The sequence below is a fragment of the Aphis gossypii genome, chromosome X (genome assembly GCF_020184175.1).
Source record: "Aphis gossypii isolate Hap1 chromosome X, ASM2018417v2, whole genome shotgun sequence".
Classification (NCBI taxonomy): Eukaryota; Metazoa; Arthropoda; class Insecta; order Hemiptera; family Aphididae; genus Aphis; species Aphis gossypii.
The window spans coordinates 63,058,967-63,069,646 of NC_065533.1; the positions used below are offsets into that span (position 1 = coordinate 63,058,967).

The following is a 10,680-nucleotide window of genomic DNA, read 5'->3' on the forward strand; positions in this document are numbered from 1 at the left end:
AAATGCCTTATTAAAAATCGTTTGAGGATAAATCGCTACGAGATTTCGTAAAAATCTAACCTCTATGATGTACCGAATATATTCACTTTTCCATCGGAAACCATGTATGTTAATACCTATGTTGAATTGTTCTATTGTTTAACTATAATAAAAATATGCAAAATGATGTGAATATTTATGTAGAAATCGAAACATAGTGTATTTGGTTTCTTAGTTGTAGTGACATAAATAATAGTAACTGCGCTAAGCTAAGTAAATTAACTTAATTAAAATTAAAATTAGTTTAACTATAGAACAATACAACTGTTTAAATACATCCTTCTAGTTAAGTTTAAAGTTCTAGTTAGATAACTTAACCTAAACTAACGTAGTAACGTATCAGTTTGCAGTTTTCATTTGGCCATAGGATTAAGGCTAAGATTTTTTTATAAATACATATTTTTATTTTGACATAATAAGTTAATTTGGAAAAATATCAGTTTCCTTTTAAATGATTCATAAAATCATAAATCATAATTAAATGAGCTATCATACTTAATTTTATATATTTTTTACATACTTCACAATAATTTAATTTTCCTTGCGTATTTGGAAAATTATACGTAGGAGTACATAGGTATACCTATGTATTTAATATTTATCAACTTATTGTTCGATTTTTATCAGTTGGTCAGTTTTACGCCGAGTATGATTATTTATAATTAATAATTTTATAAGACTCATAAATATCTACTGCAATCAAGGTAGCTAAATAATATTGTTTTGATTTTTAAGACTATATATCGTAATAATATTATTATAGAATTTTTATTTAATAGCAGGTACATTTACGTTTAAACATTAATTCAATTACTTATTTTGACATTTTAGTTCGTATTTATATGTTAGTACTTACATATTTAGATGTATTAATTATATACTATAATATCAATATTTTGGTTATGTTAATAATTAATATTTGAAACTTACATATTATGACAATATGGTTGTAATATACTAATACAGCAGTCAGCAGTTTCCAAACTGTGAAACGTGCTTCCCTTGGCAGGCGCGGGGACTTAACAGGGAGATGTAAAGTAAAAATATGTTTAAAATAATTACACTTATTTTTAGACCATTTTGTGTATTCGACTATAATTTTTTAAAACCTTAATACGTAGAAAAGAAACACACTGTTCACATTTATTATTTTCTAATGTATAAGATAAAAAAAATGTACTATTTCGCATGCCAAAATAATAAAATGAACTTAAATAATTTTTATTTTATTTAATATTATTTACGAGAGGCGTGAATCAAAAAAGGTTAAGAAATTACTTAACGATACATTCATATTTTTAAATTATAATAATTTCAATAAATCATCAATATACATTCTAAACTTTATATACCTACGTAAAGCTACATAAATATAAATGTAATAAGCGCAAGTTACAACAATTAATTAAACAGCTAATTTAGTACAATCGATATCTATAAGAAGTGCGCGGAACATTAACTCCGCAGTGACCAGAATATACTGGTATATATAAAATAATATGGATTATATTTTCTAGTGATGAAGAAATGCTAGAAAGTGATAACTGTTGGAACACACCTTTTTTTGGTTTCAAAGTATGTTTATTTAACACACAAAATGTTTATATATAATATTATAATGTGTTATTTGTTATTTGTTGTGAGGCCCGGGCCTAGGGCGGCAATTTTTTTGGGGCGGCAAATTTTGTAAGAAATAAAAAAAAAAATTATATGAATATTTTATGCATTTATGTAACTGCGTAAATTAATATTATATAATATTTGATATAAGTATTTAAAAAACATAAAAGTAAATCCATGAATTTGACACATTGGTTAATTCTGTGGCCTGCGTCTTAATAAACTATCGTATTTATCGTAATCGTAATGTAAAATCACAGATTTTTATATAGAAGACAGAAATATATATTAGTATATTAGTATAAGATTAAACATTTACACTGCTATTTAGAATTTAGAATTATTTGTTTTGTTTATAATGACTATTGACCTAATTTATTTAAAATTGAAATAAATTTATTGGAAATAATAACATCATTTTTTTTTCTTGGGATAGGGGTGGCATATTTAAAATGGCCTAGGGCGGCACTTGTTCTAAATCCGGCCCTGGCAACAAGTCATAAAATCTTATGAGAAGAGAAGGTATAATTTTTTTTTTTTTTTAAGTAATCCATAGAGCTTCGATCCTATTATATATAGATCCCTCTATTCATTGCTTATTTATAATTTAAAAAATAATCATTTTTACTCGTTTCTCAATTTATTTGATTATTTTTAATAAAATAATAACAAATTTTAGGTCTGACATATGGTTAAATATAGGAATTGTAAGTTTCTACACAAGAATAGCTTTAGAGAATTATCGTTCTTTTTAAGGTTGTAGCCTAAGTAATCGTTCCAATCGGTACAGTTACAATAAAGTACTGATTTCAAAGTACTCGTTACATCGGTACAATCTTTATTTAGTTACACTTGTACTCAGATTCGTTTTGTTCGAGCGGAACGATCAAAATGCATGTATTCAAATGTTTACTCGTTCTTATAATGGATATTTATGAACGAATATACTTCGTACTTGGTAGGACCATTATACAACACTATTTTATTATGTTCGTAAAAAATTAACTTAAATAAACTTTAAATAATTAAATTTGTATCAGAAACACTATGTTTACAAATTTACAATATAAATATACATTTGAAATGCCTAATCAAAAATTACAAAAGATTATAAATAAAAAGGTTATTATATAAATACAAGTACAAAAAAATCACTTAACCCTACTAAAAATCGGTTATCGTCGGTTATCGCCCAACGGTCGGCGGTGACGGCCAGGATTATCGTACCCTATTATATTTATCTCGATAAATCTTAATCGCAATGATTATACATCTATGATCGTGACAACTCGTTACTATTTGACTACCGTCGGTAATCGAACATTAAAAAAATTTATAACATACCTATAATTTAAACATTCGGTAGTTCGATACTAGGTGTTAGTATCCCCTGATAGAGACCATTTTGTAGTTGAAAACCTTGTACCAATAAAACGAACTTGGAACGATAAATGTACTCGTTCCTACTCATTACACCAATGTAATCGTTCATTGTACTGAATACAGTAATAACGATCCACCACTAGTAGGTAAACAATTACATACGTTAATTTCTACATATGTGATGTGCAAGTTCCTACACGGTAAAAAAGGTACGTACCTACTTGTATAAGTTCTTAAACGACAGGTGCACATGTAAAAAAATATACATACCTACTATATTTTATTTACAAAATATACATAGATATACTACATTTTATATAATATTACAACTATAAGTTATCAAACTGATAATATGGAAATTATATAATTTAGAAGAATAGGTATAATCAAAAATAAAGTCAAAAGTATGCCGAAAAATAAAATTGTTTAAATGAAAAAGTTGTAGTATACAGTATACTCAACAACCAAAATTAATCAATACGACTATGTTGAACATTCAAGTTTCCGAAATAAACCATATACTATGTATTTATTTATTTTTTTTATTATTTTATTATATTAAAATATATGACAGTATCATATTATGGTACAATTGATATTAGATTGATAACGTATAAATATTTTATTATAATAATATATTATAATTTATAATGTATAGTATATTAAATTATTATATATTATATATAATAATATAAAAGTATAAACAGTGTAGGAACTAATATAGGTATTTTTTTTACCTGCTAGATCACGTGTAGGAACTGACATTCGCCCTAGTATGTTATCATTTATCTAGTTTTTTTAAAAAGGAGTACTTACATCCTACATAATATCTTAAGCTTTTCATTTTGACATCAGGATGTAATCTGTTAATAGAGTTATCCCCAAAATAGATCATTATAAAACTTGACAAAAAATTAGTATAATTACACTTTATGTACTGTAGGTACATTAAACAAGTAAAAATTAAATTATGCATAAATGCAGTGATTTCGTTAACAGAAGTATTCATATGCACGTGTTGCATGCTGTATTTTACAGTATAATGAATTATTATTGTGGTTTATGGTAATAAATAATCACTCACAATTTATAAAATATTAAGCACTATATTACTGTGATATGTATGTACAAGAATGAAATATAACAAACAAATACCAATTACGCGTACAATATTACTGCGAACTGAATAACACGGTAAGTCGCGATACGTAGTCACTGACGGAATGAAAATTGAGCATCTGATCAGCTGGTATTTATAGGCTCCGCTTTGTTCTCGAACATCCCCGAGTATACTCTAGCGAGACCATCGTGGAATATTCTAGAACATGGGTTTTTCCTATTGTACGCTGTCGACATCGTAAATAATTTGGGCGGCTCGTTGTGTATTGTTCACATCGCCACATCACCCCCCTACCAGTGATGGAGTCAGCAGGAACTTATTTGAAGACGTTCGGGGAAATGGACTCTTCTACCGGAACGCGTTTTCCTGTCTTTTGTTTCTGGTGTCGGTTCTTCTGTTTTTGGTTCCTTATTTGCGATAGATTCGGGTGTGGCATGTTTCATGTTTCTGGAGCTAACCTCCTCGTGTATGTCATCAGCAATTATGTAGGCTGGTTTCAGTCTATCAATAGTCACTGTTATCTTTTTCCCTTTCACGTCAATGCAGAAGGTTTTCCGATTGCGACTTACAACTGGGTATGGGCCGTCGTACGGCATTTGTAGACAGTTTTTCGGTCCATCATGACGAATAAACACTTGTTTGGAGGTGGCGAGGTCCTTAAATATGAAATTTTTCTTTTCTCCGTGGCAGGTTCCATTTACCGGTTGTATCTGGCGAATCTGGTGTCGAAGATCCTTGATGAACTCTGCTGCGTTCTCAAACTTAGCGTCATCTGATCTTGTTGAGAGAAATTCACCAGGTAGACGAAGTGGTTCTCCGAATACAAGTTCTGCGGATGTGGACTTCAGATCCTCGCGCCAAGCTGCTCGTATGCCTAATAAGACTGTTGGGAGTATTTCAGTCCACCGTTTGTTCTGGTGACATTTGATAGCGGCCTTAAGCTGTCGATGGCTTCGTTCTACCATACCGTTTGCTGAAGGGTGGTAGGCCGTAGTCCTAAGGTGATTTGTACCAGTCAAATATCCTAGATACTTGAAAAGGTTTGATTCGAATTGTCTCCCTTGATCAGTCGTTATAATAAGAGGTGTACCAAATCTTGAAATCCAATGTGTATAAAATGCTCGGGCGACAGTCTCTGCTTCTTGGTTCTCCAAAGGTATCACTTCCGGCCATCGAGTAAATCTATCGATACACGTAAGGCAGTAGCGGAATCCTTCTGAATATGGCATAATGATGAGGTCTAAATGTACATGTTCGAATCTTTGTGATGGTTGAGGAAATGAACCAAGTGGTGCTGAAACATGACGTGTTATTTTAGCTCGTTGACACTCGATGCATGCTCGGGCCCATTGTTTACAGTCCTTGTTGATAGAAGGCCATACAAACCGTTGTGTTACCAACTTGGTAGTGGCTTTTATGCCTGGATGTGAAAGACGATGGACAGTATTAAAAGCAGCACGTCGAAAAGATTTTGTAATGAAAGGTCGGGCGGTTGGTGTCATGGTGTCGCAAAACACAGGAACATCCATGCCGGGCATTTGAATTTGCTTAAGCTGTAGTCCAGTGTCACTCCGTAAATACGTTTTTAATTCGTCGTCTTCTTGTTGAGATTTAGCCAGGGCAGTATAATCCAGTGTATCCGAAAGAACTTCCACCCGAGAGAGAGCGTCGGCCACGATGTTCTGTTTACCTGGCACATATCTTATGTCTGTAGTAAACTGTGAGATATAATCTAGGTGACGAAATTGGCGTGGTGAGCACTTTTCAAGTTTCTGCTGAAAGGCGAAAGTGATGGGTTTGTGGTCAGTGAAAATGGTAAAATTGCGAGTTTCTACCATGTGTCGAAAATGTTTGACAGCAAGATAGATAGCAAGGAGTTCACGATCGTAGGCTCCGTATTTAGATTCAGTTACTGAAAGTTTTTTTGAAAAGAATGCGAGAGGCTGCCATCCCGTGTTGACGAATTGTTGGAGAGTCGCGCCCACTGCGGTGTCAGAAGCATCACTTACAATGGCCAATGGTGCATTGTCGCGAGGATGAGCAAGTAACGTGGCTGAGGCAAGTTTTTCTTTACAATTTTCGAAAGCAGCAGTAGCTTCAGGTGTCCAGTTGATAGGAGTTTTGCCTTTGAGATTGGGAACCAGTAAGACGTTCAATGGTGCTTGTGCTTCTGAAGCTCCGGGTATAAAACGTCGATAGAAGTTTATCATACCCAGGAACTGTCGTAACCCTTTTGCTGATGTCGGTTTCTTGTATTTCAAGATGTCGTCGATTCTGTCAGGTAAAGGACGTGTGCCATCTGTGGAAATAAGGTAACCTAGGAATTTGACTTCTTTTTGTCCGAAAACGCACTTGGAAGGGTTGATTACTAGAGAGTATTCACGTAACCGATTGAAAATGATCTGTAAGTGCTTGATATGTTCTTCTTCAGAAGTAGAAGCTACCAGTATATCATCGATATAACTGAAACAAAACTCAAGTCCACGGAGTACTTCGTCAATAAAACGTTGGAACGTCTGAGCTGCGTTTCTGAGTCCGAAAGACATAAAAGGAAACTCGAAAAGTCCAAATGGTGTTATTATGGCCGTTTTATTGATATCTTCCTCTGCTACAGGAATTTGATTATAGGCTCTTACCAGATCGATTGTTGAGAAAATGTTTTTTCCGTGAAGGAAGTGTGTGAAATCCTGGATGTGACGAACTGGGTAGCGGTCTGGGATAGTTCGAGTATTAAGTGCACGATAATCTCCACAGAGTCGCCATGCGTCCGTAGTGTTCTTTGAAACCAGGTGGAGTGGTGAAGACCAAGGGCTTTTAGAAGGTCGAGCTATACCCAAATTTAGCATAGTCTCAAACTCCTTTTTGGCTCCCTTGAGTTTGTCAGGGGCTAGACGCCTTGGTTTACACGCGACGGGAGATCCTGGTGTCGTCTGGATGTAATGTTTGGTGTTGTGTTTGATGTCCTTGATTACTCCAACAGGTCGGGTTATCTCAGGATACTCCTGTAATAAGTCATGGTACCTTGTTGTTCCGACAACTGTTTTGATGGATTGTATGTCGCATTTCGCAGCTTGACCCTGTACAGTGAGTTGCGTGAGACCGTCCAAGAGACGTTGATTACGTATATCTACCAAAAGATTATAATGGTTTAAAAAATCCACACCAATGATAGGCTTGGATACATCCGCGACCACAAATCTCCAAGTGAAAACTCGACGAAGTCCGAAATCAAGAGCAAGTGTAATAGTTCCGTACGTAGCAATGGTCGTCCCGTTGGCTGCTGATAGGGAGTAGTCCGATTTATCTCGTTGACCTTGAACCACACTGCGTGGGTATACACATAAATCGGCTCCAGTGTCAATAAGAAATTGTATTCGTGAGACACGATCGGTTAGAAATAGGCGGCGTGGAAATGGCATTGGCTCACTGGCCGCCATCAGTGATTGCCTTTCTAGTTTTCCGACTTATATGTACATGGCTTTACACATTTCTGGGAGTTGGATCCAAAACGCCAGTGATACCAACAGATTCCATTGACACCGTGTGAATTACGACTTCGTGATCGAGATCTTGAACGATGGGCACTAGGATCGGGGCTTCGCCCACGTGCAGGACGGGTGTTGATCTCAGCGATTTCTTTTCTCAGCGCCGTGATTTCCTGATTAATCCCTAGCGCTAGCTGTGAAAGCTTAAGATTTAACGTAGCTTCCAGAGTATTACTCACAGTTGATTCCGCGATCTGAGGTAGCATAGGACCAGACGCGTCTGCAATATTATCTGCGTGTGCTGCGAGGTCCTCGAGTTTGCAGTCCTTGACGATCGCCAGCGCTACCTGAATACTTTTCGGTAGTCGGCCCATCCACAGCGTTTTTAACAGTGTTTCAGGAATGGAGGTGTCAGCTAGGCTTTGAAGATGGCGTAAAAATTGCGATGGTTCTCTATCACCCATTTCGACCCGTTCCAATAGTTGGCGAGTTTTTTCTTCTTGGGATGCGCTGAGACGTTTGACCAATTCTTGTTTAATTTTTACGTACCTGTTTTCCGATGGTGGTGCCATTATGATATCTTTCACTTCAACCGCATATTTGGGTGGTAATGCGCCGACAACATACCCAAATTTCGTACTGTCGATCTTGATACCTGCGCTGGCAAAACTTCCCTCGACCATGGCGAACCAAAGTTCAGGATCCGACGAAATGAACTCGGGAATTTTCACCGCGACTCTGGCTACTGACGATTCATTGTTTTCCATCACGTCGAGGTCACCAATTTGTGGTTTATGGTAATAAATAATCACTCACAATTTATAAAATATTAAGCACTATATTACTGTGATATGTATGTACAAGAATGAAATATAACAAACAAATACCAATTACGCGTACAATATTACTGCGAACTGAATAACACGGTAAGTCGCGATACGTAGTCACTGACGGAATGAAAATTGAGCATCTGATCAGCTGGTATTTATAGGCTCCGCTTTGTTCTCGAACATCCCCGAGTATACTCTAGCGAGACCATCGTGGAATATTCTAGAACATGGGTTTTTCCTATTGTACGCTGTCGACATCGTAAATAATTTGGGCGGCTCGTTGTGTATTGTTCACATCGCCACATTATAATTTATTTATCACTGATAATACTTAATAATTATTCACGAATAAAATATACACAAAACACTATAGTATTATACAATTTGTATAGTAGGTATATTGACCAAAATAAAACCAATGCCACTGGCGGGCGGCGACCCTGTACGTCAATCTTGATTTGTCCGTCACCAGTGTTATGCTGGGGAGTGGCTGGACAGACCCAAAATAAACACTGTTTTAAAAAGGTTGGGCCAACGCCACTTCTTACGTCTGCAATCTTACCTAAAAAAGTAAAATATCACTTAACATTAGATCAAATCTATGGCTGGGAAACTATAGGAATTCATCCCTTGGAGTAATTATTAATGTGTGAATTATATGCTTTTCATTAATTATAGTTTATGTACATTAGCGACAAATTATTGGTTAAGTATGTATAGCGAACTAAATTAAACATTTTCAACAAGATAAATGAATTTCAAAATAAGTTTTTATAAAACTTAACTTAAAATGCTTGATCAAAATAATATTTTCAAAATTTTCAGAAAAAGATAGGACTATTGTATGATCAATAATATATTATTATATTAAGCTTGTATTATACTGTCAAATATTATAATAGTAATTTTACCAACTAAAATTTCCCAAAAGTCAACAATTTATCAAAATTTCGCATGAAACAATTTATGTAATATTATTTTTTAGTTTTTGTGCAGTAAGAAATTGTTTAATATTAATTATTAAATATTAAGATACTTTTTAAAATTAAAAAAAGTACTTTATTTATAAGTTTATTTTTTGTCAGAAGCACAGACAATATTTTCGTATAAATACCTACTATGAGACATATGTAGTAAATATGAGAATATGTAATGTAATGATGAGACAACTCCTCTCCATTTTAAAAAGTTACTCAACAGTTGATTCAATTCGGGTATTATTATTATGTCTATATATATTGTTGTTGCTTTATTGTGTAAAGATTTTTTTAACTGTACAAATATAATTGATGACTATGGGGCTTTTCACCTCAACTTTGCTCCCAAATGTATACTCATTTCAAACTAAAAAAAAATGTGTATACAAATTTATTTTGAAATAAATTATTTAAAATGCTTACTATTCTAAACAGTAAACTATAGTCTATTTTAATTTTCCAAGTTATAACCATAGATCAGGAGCGGCCAGTCAATCGCGATAGACCAGTCGATCTCGGACAATTTCAAAGTCGATTATGTTAGAATTTATTTTTAGGGCCACTCGCTCTTTATATTTCTTAATAATTATAGGTATTCAATAATAAAAAAAAAATTTATGGAAGTCGATCTTCAGAAGTGAAGTATATTTTTAGTAGATTGTGACCAAAAAAAGTTTGGCCATCCATGCCATAGATTATAAATAAATTGGCTGATGAGTTATACCTACTACTAGGTACTTTTTTTTTATATAGATTTGAATGATTTAATACAGAAAAGATATACATTTTAATATTTTATATATATCTCAAGTGCACATATTTGTTTAGTCAACAGCACTATTTATATTTTATACTCCACAATTAGTGTCCTAATAGGTATACTGCTTCTTACAATAAAGCCAAGCTGATTCTATCCTGCCTTGTTGTCGAAACAGCGATCATTATTTTTTCCAATTTCATTTTCGTGTGGTGAATATTCTTTCTTGATTAGAAGAAATCGAGTGAAAAAAATCGTTGGCAAACGGCGTTAAAGCGATGTTGTAGATATGTAGTACAAACAGATGAGAGGAACAGAGTCGAGACTCGAGAATGATGATGATGATGATAATAATAGTAATAGTAAAAGTAACGTATATATATATACGTATATACTATATATGTATGAAATAAATCACGCGCGTTCGCATATCGAAGTTGTTCGATTATTATTATTATTACAACGCAAA

The 10,680-nt window shown here is 33.9% G+C and overlaps 1 protein-coding gene across 1 annotated transcript; it reads right to left on the minus strand.

Moving 5' to 3' along the window:
• Positions 1-7,613: 7,613 nt before the first annotated feature.
• LOC126552618 (uncharacterized) lies at positions 7,614-8,414 on the minus strand. The gene has a single exon (XM_050207329.1). The coding sequence runs from the start codon at positions 8,412-8,414 to the stop codon at positions 7,614-7,616; it is 801 nt and encodes a 266-aa protein (XP_050063286.1).
• Positions 8,415-10,680: the final 2,266 nt, after the last annotated feature.